We start from the raw sequence: 20,519 nt of genomic DNA, 5'->3' as shown, positions 1-20,519 counted from the left end.
ATATACATCAGATGCAAGCTAACAAAAGCTTTATAATATCCAGAATTTTCTGGTTCCAGAAGGTGCATATTCTGACTAACCATTGTCTTTACAAACCTCTGTGAACTTTTCAAGTTGAACTATGATCCAGATTATAGCATTGGCTCCTCTCTAATGTGGAGAAATACAGATACTTTAGCTAATCTGAACTAAAAATCTATCTCTGACCACAAATATTTCTTCAGTCTTTATTAATTTGTTTCAGCCGTACCAGTGTCTCTTTTAATTGCTTCCCATAAACATCCCAATGACTGGATTTACAGCCAGGAATGTTCATGAAAACAACTTACTTGAAGCAAACACATATGTTGAATTTGTAGGCAAAACCTTTTATACTTGAGGGTTAAATTTAATGGCTTGAGTTCCACAGCAGTATAAGCCAGTCTAAGCCTGGGCTCCCATACTCTCAAACTCAATTTCACCTTGCACTAGCCACACATTTCCATTTTTGTCCTTACACTGACACCAGCCCACATGCAGCTGCATGGTATGACCAGGATAAAAACTCCTACCCATCATACCCCCAGCTACCCTTCAGCTCTATCAGCTGTCTGAACCATTCACCACTCAGTTGTATGATTGCCAGCATGCATGTAAGAGGAAGCACAAGATTGCATGGCTGGGAAATTAGCACTGTGGTAGTGTGAAGTTAGATTGGCATAAGCTGCTATGCAGCTGCAATCTATAGATGAAGTTACATGCTACAGATGAGCTGATTTAATGGCTCGTCATTGTTAAAAGGGTCTTCCTAACCCACACATTCTTCTCTTCTGCCCAATGCCCTGATTATACTATGAGAAAACTTATCTAATTAATTGGTCCTCTCCATCACAAACATTGTCCACTTTATTTCTGGAATTACTTCTCCACGGTTTTAGTCAGTAGGTTCAGGTGATGGGTGAGAAAATAGAATTAGTAGCATGAAAGTAAGGATGGGTTCTCTACCTAGTGGCAGCAGTGAACTATTGAGTCATTTTAAGCAGCTTCCCCTGTGAGTCTAGATCTTCCAAAGACTAAAGACTTGGGAGAATAACATGGACAATACATTTAAAAAAAAACAAAAACAAAAACAAAACACGCCCCCCCAAAAAACTAGCTTCTTAATTTTATAAACTGAGGTAAATAAATGCATAGATAATCACCATGGCAAAAACCGTGAATTTTAGAAAAGAGAATCACATCCCCCATTAAAGTGAGAGGAAGGGGTTTGATTTTCATCTAGAAACTGTGCCACTTAGTTCAGGTGCCTGAATTTACATTGTGGATGCATTTGCTCTGTTGTGTCTAAGGAGGCTGGTCACCCACCTTCTATGGAAGAGTCAATGGAATCTGGATGTCTAACTTTCAAATGCCTTTGAAAATCTCAGCTCAAGATGTCTACCTTAATGCACTCATATTTGAAAATGCTGTGATAGGCATACATTCAGAGATAGTGAGAATTTCATTATTGTGTAATGAACTATTAATGGACAAGCCACAGATCAGCTTTTCACACAAATCTACACACAAAAATGGCAAAAACTTTCTACAATGCCTAGAAGAAATTTAATCTTGCAGTAGAAATAGCAGAATACACACTCCCTTGCAGTACAAGATCCCCTACCCTCACTCTGTATCTTGCCTGTTCTGCAAGAAGCACAGCACTGGCAAACCCTGCTTACCCACCTGGATCTTCTGAGTCACTGGGAAGTAGGAGAGGAAGAAGAAAATGCCTACAGATGGTCCCTGTTCCTAGAGGGGCAGTGCTGGATATGGGATATGGTAGGTCAAAACAGAGAACTATTGGAAAGCAGGACTTTCCTCCCTGTTGTTCTTCTCCTCTACCAGTAGCTCCTATTTTCCATCATCCATGCCATGACCATGCACTGGGCAACAACAACCGCAGTAGAGAGCTGTGTTGCACAGGCTGGAAGAGCCCATTCCAGCTCCTCCTCCACAGCTTCACACCGCAAGCAACTGCCCACCTCTGTGCTTACGTGAGGGAATGTGAAGATGTGAGCCTCCTCTCTGAACTCAGGGGACTGCAGGAGGAAAGAACTCATGCCACCCCAGATGACCCACCCTTTGAGTGGCCCATCACAACCTTGTGAGGAATCAAGACTACCTATGAGGAATCAAACACCTTTGAGGCTTGTTAGACAATTCAGTCCTGGAAAGGACACAGGAGGTCATTATAATGGAAAAGGAATAAAAGAAAGGAAATAAAAGCATGTTGATATGTCTGGTTGAAGAGAATAAAAGAGCAAAACTAACTAGAGCCCCAGCATATTGTGATACATCTCTGAATCAACAGTCTTGGAATGAAAACAATGTAATCATATATCTTTACCAATGTCTTTGCAAGCAAAGGAATTATCACCTGCTTTAGTTCTTATAGTTTACAAATTAAAACATGTTTAAAGTGTGCCTTCGTGTATAATTTTTTAATGGAACAACAGCTGGTACTAAATAGCTTCCCCTAAGGCCTGAAGGATAACATCCATTTTTCAACATTCCTTCCCCAACTATCCTAATAAAACTCTCATCCTCCTAAACACAGAACTTTCTGTTGAAAGGGCTTGTTCAGAAGATCAGGGCTATCCTAGGATCATTAAGTAATTAGAGTTAACAGGAATTTAATGAAGGTGACAGAAGATTCACTGGAAGGAGTGATGAAACGCAAGAAAAGGTAGTAAAAAAAATGTATGAAGAGATCGAAAATAATTGCAAACATGGGCCCAACAGGAAAATCAGAATAGGCATGAGAAAAATGTGAGATAATGCATCTGGGGAAAACAAACCAAAATGAAGAACTCATTAGCACAAGAAACCTGAGAAGTAGTGAGGATGAAAGGAGAGATTTGAGACAACACAAAATATTGTAGCTACACATTCTCCTTTTATGATTACTGACTACTTTTTCCCAAGAGGACTAAGCTGTGAATACACACTTTATTAGAGTCTGCTTTTAACTCCTCCATTTTTTAAGCAAACAAAAATGTCTTATACTGCCTGTTTTATAGACACTGTTAGAACTTCAGAAAAGGAGTCTGCTCCTTGGTGGAAGACAAGCTGAAAACATCAAATTAATCAGATGACAAAAGTTTTGAAATTGTAGTAGAGAAGATCAAGTTAAACCATGACTGAGTTAGGAGAGAATGGAATACCCTGTATTCAGCGTTGGTGCAGCCTCACCTAGAATACTGTGTGCAGTTCTGGGTCCCACAATTTAAGAAGGATGTGAAGGTCCTTGAACGTGTCCAGAGGAGGGCAACAAAGCTGGTGAAAGGGCTGGAAGGCATGTCCTATGAGGAGCTGCTAAGGACTTTGGGCTTTTCTAGTTTGGAGAAAAGGAGGCTGAGGGGTGACCTCATTGCTCTCTACAGCTTCCTGAGGAGGGGAGGTGGAGAGAGAGGTACTGAGCTCTTCTCCCTGGGATTCAGTGACAGGACACTTGGGAATCTTTCAAAGCTGCGCCAGGGGAGGGTGAGACTGGACATCAGAAAGCATTTGTTTACCAAGACGGTGGTCAAACCCTGGAACAGGCTTCCTAGAGAGGTGGTCAATGCCCCATTCCTATCAGTGTTTAAGAGGCATTTGGACAATGCCCTTAACAACATGCTTTAACTTTTGGTCAGCCCTGAATTGGTCAGGCAGTTGGACTAGATGATTGTTGTAGGTCCCTTCCAACTGAAATAGTCTATTCTATCTGTAAACATATTTAATGTCACCAAGTCTGCTTGCTATTTAATTCTGTCTTACCCAATCTACCTTTCTTATTATTTTATCTTAACTCAGTGATAATCCACAGAATATTTTAAAGTCTTCCCTTAAGGGTTCAATAAATTTTTTTTTCAAGTCATCAAATAGCAAAAAGAGGAACGAGACTTTGGGAATTAGAGTTTGCAAACATTTTACAGACCACAGCATTTTAATTTTTTAACTTAAAATTGTAACTGAACAGACACATTTCTAATGAAGCCAGACACCTAAGTTCCTCCCTGTTGTACTGAAACAGTACAACAGCATGCCTATTTGAACAATAACGAGACCTCCACTCATTGGCATTTCAGTTAGTGTGGACTTTCTGTCCATTTATTCTTTCAAGTTCCACTCCAAATTCTAAGATTTAATCTTTAATAATTGCATTTCTATTTCAGATTATACAGGACTGTTGGTAAAATGAGGTAAAATCACTTCCACCCAGAACACCTAAAGCAGGAACATCCTGGGTCCTAGAAATACAATTTCTGAAGATTCATGGGAGGCCAATAGTTTCTACTCCCAATACCATTTAGAGTCCCTCAGTATTTCTTCACCAGCTCCTTGACAAGTAGAAGAGGGTAGGGATTCTCCCACCTCTACCCCTGTTTTATTGATGGCTATATCCCTTGTTACACAAACTGAAAAAAACCCGAATGCACAACCTGTTTGATTGGATTACACAAACACACATCTGTGGCATGGCACATTGAGTGTTTATTCATGTTATTTTCGAGGCTTTGTCTGTTTTCATGGTTCTAGTCTGGGTTTGTTTCTTTTCTTTCCCTCTCCCATTTAGTAATCAGTTGCTCTATTCCTTTTCAACATAATTATCTATTTTACAGTCTAGTACCCAATGCTACCTACTATTTTTGCAGATTTCAGATGTACAACTGCAAATCCCCTAAGTCTGTACAGCTGCCATCTGCAAATATGCAGGCAAGCCTTAGGGAGTCTGCTTTCTCAGACTGCTGTTGCCAAGATATTTACAAATAAATGGACTAAATTAATCTCTCGTGTGACTCTTTTGAAGCAAAAGATTTGGCCCAGTGTGTTTAAAGAAAGTAAATGTATTGAAAATTTTATAGTCAAGAGTCCACAAAAATTACACTGAATGTATTTATTTCAATATAATTCTCATAATGTACTTCTCAGCTCTTCAGCTTTTATGGTTGTTTTCCTCCCTGTTTCAGTTCCATAACTTCCCTTTCTGAAGAAATTGATAAAAATAAATAACTTAACCCCATCTAGTCTTAAAACTGTTAAACCTTCTGAACTACTTCCTTGTCCCATTCCTTCTTGCTATGTTAAGTGATCCTGTGCATTCCACTGCTAGTTCCTTCTGGCCTAACCTGATCAGACAGTTTTCCATTTCCAACAAAATTTTCAATGGTTGGAAAGACTTCACCAACACTGAAACATGGTGCCAATATCTGTCTTACATTCAGCCTCATCTTTATAAATCTAATGAATAAAAGGTGAACAAAACCTAGACTCATAGGATCATAGAATCATAGAATCATTTGGGTTGGAAAAGACCTTTAAGATCATCGAATCCAACCATTAACCTACCACTGCCAAGTCCACCACTAAACCATGTTCCTAAGTGCCACATCTACACATCTTTTAAATACCTCCAGGGATGGGGACTCAAACACTTCCCTGGGCAGCCTGCTCCAGTGCTTGACAACCCTTTTGGTGAAGAAATTTTTCCTCATATCCAATCTGAACCTCCCCTGGTGCAACTTGAGCCCATTTCCTCTTGTCTTATCACTGTTACCTGGGAGACCAACACCCACCTTGCTACAACCTCCTTTCAGGTAGTTGTAGAGAGCCATAAGGTCTCCCCTCAGCCTCCTTTTCTCCAGGCTAAACAACCCCAGTTCCCTCAGCCACTCCTCATAAGACTTGTGCTCTAGATCCTTTACCAGCTTTGTTGCCCTTCTTTGGACACGCTCCAGCACCAAAATGTCTTTCTTGTGGTGAGGGACCCAAAACTGGACACAGTATTCCAGGTGTGGCCTCACCAGTGCCGAGTACAGGGGACCATAACTTCCCTAGTCCTGCTAGCCACACTATTTCTGATACAAGCCAGAATGCTATTGGCCTTCTTGGCCACCTGGGCACACTGCCGGCTCATATTCAGATTCTGTCGACCAGCACCCCCAGGTCCTTTTCCACCAGACAGCTTTCCAGCCACTCTTCCCCAAGCCTATAGTGTTGCATGGGGTTGTTGTGACCCAAGTGCAGGACCCAGCACTTAGCCTTGTTGAACCTCATAGTTGGGCTTGGCCCATCGATCCAGCCTGTCCAGATGCCTCTGTGGAGCCTTCCTACCCTCAGGCAGATCAACACTCTGCCCAATTTGGTGTCATCTGCAAACTTACTGAGGGTGCACCCAATCCCCTCATCCAGATCATCAATAAAGATATTAAACAAAACTGGTCCCAATACTTAGCCCTGGGGAACACCACTTGTGACCGGCCGCCAACTGGATTTAACTCCATTCACCACAAGTCTTTGGGCCTGGCCATCCAGCCAGTTCATTAACCAGCAAAGGGTATGCCGATCCAAGCCATGAGCAGCCAGTTTCTCCAGGAGAATGCTGTGGGAAATGCTGTCAAAGACTTTAGTAAAGTCTAGGTAGACAACATCCACAGACCTTCCCTCATCCACTAAGTGGATCTCATAAAGAAGATCAGGTTAGTCAAGCAGGACCTGCCTTTCATAAACCCATGCTGACTGGGCCTGATGGCCTGGTTATCATGTACATGCCACATGATGGCACTCAAGATCACCAGCTCCATAACCTTCCCCAGCACCGAGGTCAGACTGACAGGCCTGTGGCTCACCGGGTCCTCCTTCTGGCCCTTCTTGTAGATGGGCATCACATTTCCTAACCTCCAGTCAAGTGGGACCTTCTGGGTTAGCCAGGACTGCTGGTAAAGGATTGAAAGTGGCTTGGTGATCACTTCTGCCAGATCCCTCAGTACCCTTGGGTGGATGCCATCCAGTCGCATAGACCTGTGTGTGTCTAAGTGGAGTAGCAGGTCACTAACCATTTCCCCTTGGATTATGGGGGCTTCATTCTGCTCCCTGTCTCCCAGTTTAGCGGGTTTAGTACCCAGAGAACAACTGGTCTTACTATTAAAGACTGAGGCAAAGAAGGCATTAAGTACTTCAGCCTTTTCCTCATCCTTTGTCACTATGTTTCCCCCCACATCCAGTAAAGGATGGAGAGTCTCCTTAGCCCTCCTTTTGTTGCTACTGTATTTATAGAAACATTTTTATTGTCTTTCATGGCAGATTAAGTTAGATTAGCTGGACTTTGGCCCCTCTAATTTTCTCCCTGCATAACCTCACGACATCTTTGTAGTCCTCCTCAGTTGCCTGCCCCTTCTTCCAAAGGTCATAAACTCTCTTTTTTTTTTTTTTCCTGAGTTCCAGCCAAAGCTCTCTGTTAGCCAGGCCTGTCTTCTTCCCCGCTAGCTCATCTTTTGGCACATAGGGGCGGCCTGCTCCTGCATCTTTAAGATTTCCTTCTTGAAGAATGTCCAGCCTTCCTGGACTTCTTTGCCCCTCGGGACTGCCTCCCAAGTGAGTCTGTCAACCAGTCTCCTAAACAGGCCAAAGTCTGCCCTCCAGAAGTCCAGTGGAGTTGTTCTGCTAACCCCGCTCCTTACTTCAAGAATTGAAAACTCTGTAATTTTGTGATCGCTATGCCCAGGATGGCTTCCAACCATCACTTCACCTGATCTAGCTTTTGTGCTTTTGCTGAAGTACCAAAATCTGACAGAAGATACAGTGCATGGCTTTTTGCTTAAGATGTTGGGTTTAAGAGGCGAGCATTTTGAGCATTATTCTTCAAGAAAGAGCTGGATCAACTAGAAAATATCCAGAAGGGAACAGGAGTAAACAGGCATCTAGAAAATGATTTAAGAACAAAGACTGAAAGAGCAGAGGCTAGATCGTCATAAAAAAAAGAAGGTGACAAAGACATAAGACATTATGTTGAATTTTGCTGAAAAGAGGACAGAGATAATCTCTCCATCTTTGAAAGAAAGAACAAGAAAAAACAAGAACACTTAGCAAGGAGTTTTAAGTTGGACACTAGGGAAAGCTTATTAGCAGTATGGATAGATAAGTATTAGAATAGATTGCCTAGGGAGGAAATGAAATCTCCAGTGCTGGATTTATTTAAGAACAAATTAGACAAACATCTTTTCATAATGATTTAAGTAGAATTGATCCTACCATACACAAGGGATGGCCCCTCATGGTCCATTCCAGCCTTATTTTTATGATTCTATGTTCCTAATTCTTCAGCTTGTGCTGAGATGTGTCTGGCACTCCTTCACTTCTCATAAACAAGGAATTCTTGCTGATCCCATAGTTCCTGTCCCCAAACTTTTACCACTTTAGAGCTCTTTGTCACAGGACCTCACAAATCTATAGATTCTTTCACAGCATTTTGCAAATATTGAGATAAACCTTAGGATTTTGTACTGCAAATTATGAACTTGAAATTCCGTAAAATCTGATGGGTTCATCAAGTGTGCTGCAGAGCCAAAAGTTTGCACTCCAGCCTCTCAGTTTGTACTGTAATTAGTACAAAACTGCTGTTCTCCTGGGTAGCAGTATGATGTTCCACATAGGAAAAGCAGTAATTTCTGATGTGCTAATGCACTTAGTTTGCATCACAACTTACAAACTGCAAGTACTGGGACATACTGAGAGCATCATCCACTTCATAACTAGATAGAGAGTAGTGAAAAAGCTGAGAAACCAGAGGCAAAACAGGGGAGGTTGTTGTCAGGTCATCAGTGAAGGAATACTTGGGAAGTGTCCCTTACACTAAAGACATTGCTAGAGGCTGCATTTTGGGACAGTGGTGGAAGAGGAGGAAGACTGGATTCTGCTGTCTGTTCTCAGGGTTATTTTTTCATTTTATCCAATGATTCTTATCTGAAGACTAGGCAAAAGTGGAATAACATTGTCATCATGCTACATCATGAAGTTCATGATGTCAGCTTACTTCTAGGTTATTTGCACTCTACACCCTGTTTGAGCTCAAGCAGCAGGGCTGGAGGCTTGTATGTGGTCTGTTGTTTAAGGAACTATGCTGGGACATGAAGAAATGGATTCAAAGCCTCCCATTAAACCAAGGTAGGCCTACAACTCACCTTCCAGGAACCTGACCACATTTTATTAAGTCACACTCATGAGAAATCTAAATATCAAAGCATATCTTCAGATACAGAATAATTTATACAGTAAATTAGCACAGGAAGAGGAAACTTACTTCTTCTTCCTCTAGTCCAGTTAGATCCCAGAAGTAACTCAATCTCATCTGCAAACGCTTCCATTGTTCCAGGAACATAGTCGCTTAGAAAAAAAAAAAAAAATTAAAATTATAAATCCAGTACACTGTGGTAAATGTTTGTGTTACTTATAAGCTCCAACTGATATTTGAATCCCATTATGCTAGGACCTTTATAAATAAGCACTAAGAAACAGCCCCAGACCCAATTTTAAAAAAAGAGCACATGCAAAGCATGGAAACAATAATCACTGTCTTTTTACAAATAAAATACAGAAAGATACAACATGGATTGCACAAAGGCACTGGTAAGTTCTTGTCAGAGACTGGAACGGAACCCATATCTGCTGATATCCACCCCAAGAATATAATCTCTCTTAATTTACCATTAGTCATTCTATAATTCATGAGTACAAAGCATATAATGAAGCAAAATCTAGGTCTAAATATTAATCTGTAACACTCTAACTGGCCAAACAGATTTTTCTGTTTCAGTGTTTCTAATCAGCCAGAAACTTGTGAAGAAGGTAGGTGTAGCCCGCTACTGAAATACATCATTGATACCTATATGTAAACTAAGACCCTCAGTAACATGTAGAAAATAATGTTCTTTTGAAATATATTATAGTGATACAGCTGAATGTTTTTGTCCTGCATAGACATGGTGATTTTGTCCTAAAGGACTAGCCAGTAGTTCAGTCTCCCAGTTTTCCTTTTTTGTTAATATGAAGGAACAGATGTTGTACTGTTGTCTCATGCTTACAGTCTCCTGACCTTCCTTCCATAATTGCTGTTTCCTCTAGACAGCCCTTTGCCTAGCTGCTCATAACAACTGTATCAATGCTAAACCAGTATACACCAACTAAAAAAAAACCCTGTACTAATAAAAGCTGTACCTATAAACAACGGTGGGCACTGTTTTCCATTTTCTTATGCTTCATTTCACCTTTTCAGTTGGTGAAAAGGGGACTATAAAAACCTTGTTAGATCACAGCAGTATTTACATCTCTTTGAACATCTTGTAGATAGTTTCACAAGACACACAACGGTAGAGAATAAGATCCACCTTCCTTTGACTGCATCTACATTTGGTGTGAGCTGTAAGATAACCCTTGCAAAAGTTAGACCACTATGAAAATAACCTGACTCTTACAGGACACAATCTATTCCAACAGTTAGCTTCAAATATTTTCTGCACAGGTATCCTCCCATAGTGTAAGAAATACATATAATTTAAACACTGGACAGGCAGTACACTGAAAGTAAATCCAGACATTAAACAATTAAGTTGCTGTCTCTGCTCCTTCCTTACAGAAGAGAGGAAATAAAAAACCCCTATATTTAGCATGTTTTGAAAACTCAAGGGGTTTTAGATATCCTAAATACAAAAACATTTGTTTTTTTAATAGGGTGCTATTACTCATTTCATTTTTTCCTGTTGTTCAAAAAGTCAGTTCCACATTTAGCTCTTTAGGAACTTATTTGGCTAGATGCAGTAGCTGTTCTGAAATCAGCAAGTTTGCACTGACTTACACTAGCAGAAAAACAGTCTCATTATATTAATGAGACTGTCCTTCTAATAAACACATCTGACAGCTGAAATTCAGCACCCCAGAACACCAGTGACATTAAGCACAATTAGCCAGGCATTACTCCGTATTTTATGAATATGGTCATTTACAAACAGTATTGCTGGAATCACAAAGACACTTTACAAGGCATCAAGATCAGCTAGTAAAAGCATGATTCCTTCAAAGATATTAAACATACTTTGCTCCTCTGAGTATACAATTGTAAGTCATAAGACATGCCAGTTTCCACATCGCTACACTATATCCTATGAAAAAGCATTCAGGCAACATTATTCAAGATACTGTGAGGCAAGCTGATTAGGTGTGTGAAGGACATCTGTCATTCAGCAGAATGAGCTCTAGATATAACCAGTACAGTCTCCTAGTAGTAAGGCAGCAAAATTTGGTGTAATCTAATACTTAAAAGGCAAGCTGGGCAGAGTTAGTAAAGGATACTTTATTTCACTTTGCTGTTCTTTGTATATGACGGCTGTATTTTCTTGCACTGACAAGCTCAGTTATCATGGTCCCAAGAACAGACTTTTCCAATCTGTGGGAAATATTTTTTGGAGGGGGGCTAAAACTCAGAAAGAATTTTGTTATTCTTACATGCCTTTTTTTAAAAGCAATGCATAGGGAACTTTTTGTTCCTTTCTGTTCCCTTACAGATTCTACTAATTTGTCTTAGTGCAAGGATATAGCAACATTTTGCTTTGCACATTGCATTGCTGATAATAAAATACATTTATTTGGGATGAGGTTGCATGGAAATGATCATTTGCATGGATGCAAGTTTACAGTACAGATTCTCTGTCAGGAAAACACTATTTACCTATGAAAGAGTAAAGGAATTGTCATCCATACACATGCTGTTCAAACAGCTACACTGAAACTTGGACAAGGCAGTGTATGTATTGCATGCTTCATGGCAGCAGGTAAACTGTGACAGCTTATCTGCCAGCCTACTCTGTAACTGGCAGCAATCTGAAGTAGGAAAATAAGTCATTGTGAGTATCTATAAATTCATCATCTTTTGCCATTTCTCTCAGTCATAATGCTTACATATTCTCTAACTTCTGCTGAAGGGTTTCCAGGAACTGGTAAACAAAAACTTCTTACTTCCATGATCTGTTCTGTCTGCAAGTTCCTTAAAACTCCTATGCTATCCATACCTAACACCAAGCTACAGTAATTTCTAAAACAAGCTGTAAAATTTTAATAGGGTTGCAAAGTATAAGACACTGATTGCTGAGGGATGGCTATAGTACAATAATATATCTTCTCAATTTCATACTAAGAATGAAAATTTCATTTTGTGAACAGTGAATAGGGAAATAAAAAATCATTTTACAGTATCAATAACACCTTTAACTTTCACAATAAACAAGATCTGGAGTGAATGAGGGCATAACACCAGCAATAATACACACAAGCACAGTATACACGCTTTTCAGGGCAGAGGTGAGGCCAGAAACACTAAGAATAATACTACAATGCGTTCATTAGTGTTTATGAAGTGTTTTGATATCATCAGTGAGACAGGGTATATTTGTCATTAAAGAAAACCAAGCTTGTTTAAATGGAATATTTTAGAATGTATTATAATTAAAACAATAATAGTCCCATTGTCCTTGGAATCCCATAAAGTTTTGATAAAATTATGTGACTAAGTTGTCCCACATGGAAGTGCACTCTGTGCTTAAATTAAACCCTTTCAGCTGCCTGCACCATACCAATCCGCAAATACACTCTTGCCCCAAATATGTTCTTGCCTCAAATGCAGATGGTGTTAAAAAGACTGGCCATGTCAATAAAAAATGAGGAAAACTACAGCAAATCTTAGAAGTGCCATTAAACAAAGCAGTAGAGGGAGAAAGGACACATTTTTCTTCCCTGAACTACCCAGCTCCTCTCCATTTATTCCAAGCCTTGCTGCTGACAGCAGAAATATTGCTTTCTCCAGTCTCAGCACAGACAGTGCCTCACTGGCCCTCTGAGGCTTGCCAGCTTCATAAAGCCACATGTATCCCATTCAATCTAATAGCACTTTGGTATATGTAAGGTTACTACATTGTACTACTGTGCGTGGCAGCTTTCATTTCTGTCAGTAGTCCAAAGGTCAGATGACACTGTTAACATGCAAAGCCATACTCACCCCAGAGAGCCATAAAGATGGAGAATAAGACTGTGGCAGGGTTGTCAAATAAGTGGCTAGCTCGAGCGGTAGCACATGCAGAGCTGAGGTTCCAGTAATCACAGAACTTGTCACACAGCGGGCACATGGTGAAGGCATTGCGTTGATCGCACATTTCTTTACTATGAATGACAAGTGTACAATTTCTTAGGGTATTACTACTCAGAAAAGGGGAATATACAGTAATGAAATTAAGCAGCACCTCATAGCTATTACAAGGTATTTGCAACATACGTGGCTTGCAGTTTCAGAGAACAGAAGCTGCGTCTCTCTTCACGGTACATTGCCATGCGCTGGAATATTAAAATAGTTATGGGCACCTTACCAACAGAAAAACAATGCAACACAGCAACCAATCTAATCGCTGCACTTTGTTAGTGAATTAGTGAAGACTGCATCACTGAAGACTGAGGTTAACCACACTAAAAGAAAAAAATTAAAACACAAAGTGGAATTTGCCATCTCTACGCTCAGTTACATGATTTGATACAGATCAGATCTAAATTAATGAAAAAGAATTCTGAAGTATCCTTAAAGGATATTCTGTGCCGTTGACAAAACACACATTTTTAACATGGTGGTACAAAAATCCATGTCGAATACCATGCTACTTTCTGTATCGGGACCGGCCATTTAAGTCTGCATAAAAGCCAGAACTAGCACCAGGCATGTTGGTTGGTCTGTGTCACAGACAGAATAAATCTGCAACACCATTTGCAAGATACACTAGGTTTTGCTATAAAGTGACTTACGTGCACTGAATTTAAAAGACTTACACTAGCCAAGAGTCTTGTTCTTAGCAAGGATGTTATATTTCACAACATTTACTTTGAGATTCACCTCTAATCTGCATTTTATTTATGAGGTATTTATAAAAGCAATCACTGTTTTCCCAGCATAGGGCTTTAACAGCAATTCTCATCTGTACCAACATCTGCTATAAGGCTTTGGCTAAGTTCTTCAAGCGTGAGCAGTTATTTTAGGCACCCATACTAGTATGTTTTAAGGGTGTTCAGATATTACGTGCACAGTGGTTTCAGGAAATCAGATACCTTTACATTTCAGGGTTGTCAAGTTTGAATGCTGAATATGGATGTGGTATTCTTGGTGTACATAACTCCTTGTTTTTCTAGTACAGAATGCTAACCTAATTTTCAAAAATTAAAAAAAAAAAGGAAAAAATCCCCCTCCCCCCCCAGCAGTAAATCTTATAAAAACTAGAAAGTTTCCACTTGTGCCTCATATATTCAGATGTTAAGTTGTATTTCCTTTCCCGCAGTTTACAGCATTTGTTCAGCTGTCCTCCGGAAAAAGTGAGATAAGAGACTTTCTTACAGATTTTAAAACTTTTATTTTAAAGTTGTTATTTTAATTCTTATTCTTATTTGCTATGCATTTACTCAGTTTCTAAAAATCTTTAAAAAATCATTATCACTATCTCTTTAACAAGCCAAACCCTAATTGACACTGCTGAGTGTGCTTTCAGTTTTTCTCATAAGTTTTGTATCTGAAAGACCTTCACACCTGCACAGTCTTACTCAGGTGAACCGAGTAGTGCAAAGCTCAAGTGTCCTTGCTAGGATTGTGAGCTAAGGAAAGACTTGCAACATTGCTTCATTGACAGCAGGCATATTATGATTATTCTTATCTTGACCATCATTAAATAGCATTTTTTCTATGACTTCAAATGAAAAAAGAACTATTCAAGCTGTAGTATCAATATGTTTAAGATTATATCATTTGAAAGGCATATAGCTGTTTCCAGCTATCATATTGTTAAAGCAATGCTCTCTTCTATTTCAAAAGGCAGTAGAGGGTGCTACAGATACATCTTAGCCATAAATCTCACTTAAGTTTAAGTGTTAGCACAAGCTTTCCCACAGACAAGCATAGCCCATCAAGATTCATTCAGATCAAGCTAAGAAAACAAACCCTGACTTAGATGTGTTGTTATTCATCATTTACCTATCACTAACAATGTCTTACTGCAGCGATCCACTGTAAAAGTTGCCAATTCATTTGAGAGAATGCAGAAACTGCCACGACGAGTGTGACCAGCAGTACTAGTAATCCAGTATCCTGTCTCCACCAGAAGTCAGACACAGATAACACAGAGGAAATGTCCTTTTTTTCACTGAGAAGTAAACATTAACATCACTCTGACAATCTGGCACTTTTTATTTAGTATAACACCCTCAGGACACACAGCACAAAATTCAAAATTTTTTTGTAAATGTCAAGGAGGAGAACATTGTGTGTACCAAATATGCTAAATCTGCTAACTATTGTTCATCTTGTACAAATCGCCTGATTTTACTAAGAACAACAAAATAATTCAAGAGTACTGGACAGTGTATTTGCATTAAGTTCAGTGAGTTCTGCACGATGTCTTTCTGGGTGAGTGTGGAGATATGTGCATTCATAAAAAGCAAACGGATGTCATAAAACAGAACTTACAATAATGTAGTAGACTCACTGAACATTTCTGTTTCAGGAGCTGCAATACTGAACAACCAAATAAATGTGTGTCATTCAAATGTCTTATCTGCTCAATGCCTGTGTACTTCTAATGCTCACAGGGTTGTTAATGATACATCACTGCTATTCAGACATGTTAAAAAAATTATTCTCACTAAGGATTACAAACAAAAATAACCATCTTATAATTTTCAAGTAAAAAATTATTGATCACAGAGAAGCTTACCTAGGAATGTCACTCTCAATGGTTATACATCCATAAAGAAATACAATAATCCCAACTACTGAAGATGGAATGAGGAATTCTGTATATAAACCCAGCCATGCAAAATAAAGTCCTATCTTTTCTCCAAAATACTTTCTGAAAAAGAAGAGGGGGGTGGGGGGGGAGGAAGTATGTGTCAAGGGTATAATTTTCAAATATGTTTTACAGTTTCTTAACAATCACTGAAAGTTAAAATACTAATTGTCAAAGACATGGATGAAAACCCTGAGTATCTTGAAGTCAGTATCACCAAATGAAGGGGGTGATTTGGGCAGTTTGGGGTTCTCTGTTCTGAGGAGTTAAAGACAGTCCTGTATCATTATATTACATATTTAATATCTGCTCAGGGGAGACGGTGGCTTTTGCATCTCTTAAATGAAGTCAGTGAAATATCCCTCACTCCCATCAAGAGTAGCAGAATTTCAACCAGATGTTTAGCAAAAAAACATTGGAAAGGATTTGGCTCCTCAGAAGAGTATCTAGATATGCCATCATTCTTTGTCTCTGTGTTCCTCCTGGATTCAATTGGTAAGAGTCATGGAAATGACGTCTATGGGAACATACTGACAACATCCTCTGATATCTTAAAAGACTAGTAATCTTGAATTGCTGTTAAAGAAGGAAGGCTTACTTGCACACTTAGCACTGTCTTTTCAAAAAGAATAACTATTTTTGACAAATTAACAGTCTCTGGATGGCTGGTTTGAAAAAACTGTTTCTGTTCTGAGGAACAGTTCACTGTAGATGTTGATAAATATGTGCTAGTACTCAGCCCAACATCCTCATGAATCACACTGCAAGAAGTAAACTAAACATAGATGAAACTCACTGATCATTCCAAAGTACTGTTAGGAGTGATTACAAATACTGCAAAATGCCAAGAGCTTCAGAGAGCTCAAGAACTCACCATCACTAAAATGAGGCTAAATTTAGATAAAAAACAACACGGTTAGAAACATTTCACAAGCCAGAGAATAAGGGCATGGCATTGCATTTGAATCAGTGAGTCATACATTCACAGTGTGGTGGCAGAAAGAAGAAAAATTTCAAGATAACATGTCTAATAGAAGAAAGCCAAGACTTGCTCCTCCTAAAGGCTGAGCACAGTCCCACTTTGAGATTGACTCTGAACTCACTCATACTAGGAAAGTTTTACCCAAGCTTAGCACCCCAGATTAAAATTATTCCTAATGAAAATAGTTAAATGAGATTTTTGGAGGCCCGGAATTTCTTTTAACAGATATAATTCTATTCTGACAGAATTTAATGACAAACCTCAATGTCTGTAGAGTTGAGCTCAAGTCCTTTCAGCAGCATAAGCGAAACTGAAATTTTCTACTCCAGAAGCTAGGTCTCAAGGCCAGGCTGCTCCTGCCACAGGAGAGACAGGGGCAGGAGTGCAACCAAGGCAGAGCGCCATGGTACAATGAGACAAGCCTCCACAGTCGCTTCAAGCTTGGATGAAAGGAGCAAGGGTAGCAACAGTGTGGGGTTTTTTATTACTACAGTTCCTGTTGTTGTTCTCACACCATCACAGCTGCAGCTAACTTCACATTCCTAGGCTCTCACATAGGAAAGTGGACAGTGTGGTCATGCCTATTTCAGTGTTGCCTTACATGAGTGCCTATATTTGCTTATGTCTAACCAACCTCACTTATCATTTAGGAAGGGCACATGCAATCATAAAATGGAAAACAGAACAAAAGCACTTTAAGGTGATACACAGACAACATTATCTTAAGTATAAGGGGATTCCATAACTTGGAGAACCAGCACAAAAGCAGAGGAAATTTCAGGAATCTTCTGGAAAAGCAGTACAGCCCCTACACCTGACATTTGCAAGGCTATCATAAGCAACAGACTGTGTGAAATATCAACAACACTAACGGAATCATGACAGAATGACTCAAATGGCAGTAACTTAATTAGCTGTGTAATTCTCTTTTGTTTCAGAAAGACAACTTGCACAAGTCAGAATGGGAATACTATTTGCAGTAGCCAGTCTTTAAACAACATATATCAGCTTACTAACTGTACATTCATACCACAGCATAGTTTTTAAGCACCTTGGGACAATGGAATATCACATTTACACTGAATGGAAGGAAATATGATATTATGTGATATAGTATAGTTTTTTTAAATTATAAATGTAAATATTTTTGTTGCAAATATAATCCAAATACTGTGGGACTACCCTGTAACCTGGCATATGCCAGGTAATTTTGGAGGTAATTTTCAGGAGGTAGTTTTTCTTTATTTTCACATTTGTTCTTTTTTTAATATTTTTTAATATGACGTGAGGAAGGAAATATTCAATTAAAATATAGAAATAATCAGATAGCCTTTAGCGTTTCCTAAAGCCTCCTGTGTGAGTCAACATACAGCAGCAATGGCCTTGGAGCAGCCATTGGGACAGAGGGAGACTCAATTTGCTGTCATGTTTCCTCCTGACTGGGAAGTGACACACCTTGCATTCGACAGTAAGGCAAACATCACTGAACACTTCCTAACAACATGGAACAAGAAGGAGGAGAGGGGGATTATCCTGTTTATCTGTCTTCTTACTCCTTCCTTATTTGGAGAGTTGGGCAACATTCATAGCTGGTACAGTACTCCAAATAGGTCAAAGCAGACATGAAAAATAGTCCACAATCTGAGCCGTTCTAAACTGTCTATTGTTTTGACAAAGGGCCACAAATTAGCACAGAAAGTGTACAAATCCCAGAAGCATTAGAGTGAAGAGCAGTTGACCAGGGTCAGTGAAGTTGAAGCTTAAGGCTCATGAGGCTTCCTCTCATTTTTAAGCCTTCCAATGATAAATGCAATCTGTAACCTATAAAGCAAAGGGTTGCTATTTGCGTCCATGCCAAGAGAAAGTGAGAAGAGCTCAACAATGTCCTGGCAGTATGGAAAAAAGCAGTTGCCAAGAAGAAAACTGCACAATGTTCTGTGGCTTAACTGTTTTGAAAAAGAAAAATAATTAAGACTGCTCTGCCCAAACTCAGTCCACCAATGTGCCAGAAAGTGAAATAATCTAAGGAGAAGCAATGACAGTGCTTGGAAGCATGATGACAAATTTAAATCTGAGTTTATCAAGCTGGAAAAACACAGGATGTGGACATGTTCCTTCCTTTTTTGACATGTCCCAAGAACTGTTCTCCCATTGCTCTGAATAGGAGTCAAGCCTCTGCAGACACCTGTGACTACCTGTGACAACATCTACTGTAGCCACAGCTGAATTCAGTGATTTTTGGCTCAGACCTTAAGAATACCATGACGTGGGTTTCTTTCTAGTGCCCTTGTAAAAATCTCTTTAGAAAGGCACACTGGCAGAGTTTTACAAGGTTTGAAATCATTCCACCCCTACTCAAGTCAATAATTTCATGTTAACAAATTGCAATGCTTTTTCACTTTGAAAGCAGGATGTTTTCTCAAATGTGGACATACTAGCCCCTCTATATTTTCACACTAACAAGAAAAAAAATAGAATGGTTGTAGTGAATGAAGAGGGAAAAAAAGTTTTCGTCAAGGGTAGAGTAAGATGTATGTCAAGAAAAGGAATTTTTACAAGTTTTTGTATATTTACACCAAGAACTTGGCATCTTCTCTCATTTAGATTGTGACAAAACCAGTCTTACTTTATTATACTAAAGGAATTAGTCATTATTTATGCTGGCATGGAAAGATGAGAATTAAGACAATATTTTTGCCCTACCTCAGTAGCTAATTCACATCTGGTTCACATATCCAGACAAAGCTAAGGACTAGTCCTTTCCAAAATATGCTCATGGATAGGCCACTGCAGAGTGCCACAAAAAAGTATGCCCTCTGCATTTCATGAGCTTTATTTCCACATTAGCTATATTCTAATGTAGAGAAATGTCCCTTTATGTACACATATGCAATGAGGACAGCAGTTCTCATCCAAAGCAAGGGGCAAATGGCTTTGAAAATTAATGTTTACTGCTCCTATCAGGAGCAGGAGCCAAGCATTTTGTTCTCTGTGTTGTTACAGTATAAGGTGAAATTTTGTGCCTTTCGCTTTGGAATACTTTTTGAATGCTGGTAAAATGGCCACCTATCATGCACTAAGTTCTCTTGAGCAAGAATCATGTCTTTAAGGAAAGATTTGGCCAAATCATCCATAACTCCTTCAGAAGCTGAACAAAAGTTGCACTTCAAGCAAATTATCAGAAACAGCATTAAAAACCTACAAAAACAACAACCACCTGTAGAAAGCATATTCCCTCTCATGGCAGAGTTAGAATAAGAAGTATTGAGATGGAAGCGGTGAAAATGTTTACTCAGTTCCCTCTGCTTCGCCCATGTAACACTTGAACCAAACATCTGCAATGCACTTCTGTCTGTCTGGTTGCCAAACCAACATCACAAAGAATAACTGATAATTAAACTCTATGCTTGCATGTTGGTCACAGTGCTTCCATGCCAAGTTGTGCAATTTATAAATAGACTAAGATTTGGGGAAGGGGGGAGAAAGAGGGAAGTTTAGTTTTTGACTCTGTGAAAACAAGTGTGGGATACCTGGAATGCGAATAAAGCATGTGGTGCGTGACACATGCTGGAAAGAACTCTGGAGTCGTTCAGGAACAAAGTTAAAAAAGCGAGGAAAAGACATTGTGAACACTGAGTCACCTAACTGGGAAATCTGTTCAAAATCTTCAGTTTTTTAATTTCCATACCCCATTCTAGGACAGCTGTTATTCTGTGTTTGCCACAATTCATTCCATTACCCCTATGGTGGTTGAATAGTTTCTGTGCAACAGTTCCTATGCAAAACTAAACTGATTTACAGCCACTTATTGCATAGGCTTTCCCCTGTGCAAATGGTTGAACAAGTCACATGTATTACATACACCTTCAAAATAAACCTATTTGCACAGATTGTGG

The 20,519-nt window shown here is 39.4% G+C and overlaps 1 protein-coding gene across 1 annotated transcript in view; it reads right to left on the bottom strand.

Moving 5' to 3' along the window:
• The window catches only part of ANO2 (anoctamin 2), a 203,637-nt gene that overhangs the window by 101,915 nt on the left and 81,203 nt on the right, over positions 1–20,519 (bottom strand). The window contains exons 11-13 of the mRNA XM_075712517.1: positions 15,570–15,704; positions 12,827–12,987; positions 9,083–9,165 (exon numbers count right to left, since the gene is read on the bottom strand). Coding sequence (XP_075568632.1) covers positions 9,083–9,165; positions 12,827–12,987; positions 15,570–15,704 — 379 coding nt within the window. The remainder of the gene's footprint in view (positions 1–9,082; positions 9,166–12,826; positions 12,988–15,569; positions 15,705–20,519) is intronic.

The sequence above is a fragment of the Pelecanus crispus genome, chromosome 1, assembly GCF_030463565.1.
Source record: "Pelecanus crispus isolate bPelCri1 chromosome 1, bPelCri1.pri, whole genome shotgun sequence".
NCBI lineage: Eukaryota > Metazoa > Chordata > Aves > Pelecaniformes > Pelecanidae > Pelecanus > Pelecanus crispus.
The sequence above is the reverse complement of the archived record's forward strand: the minus strand, read 5'-3'. Positions and strand labels throughout refer to the sequence as shown.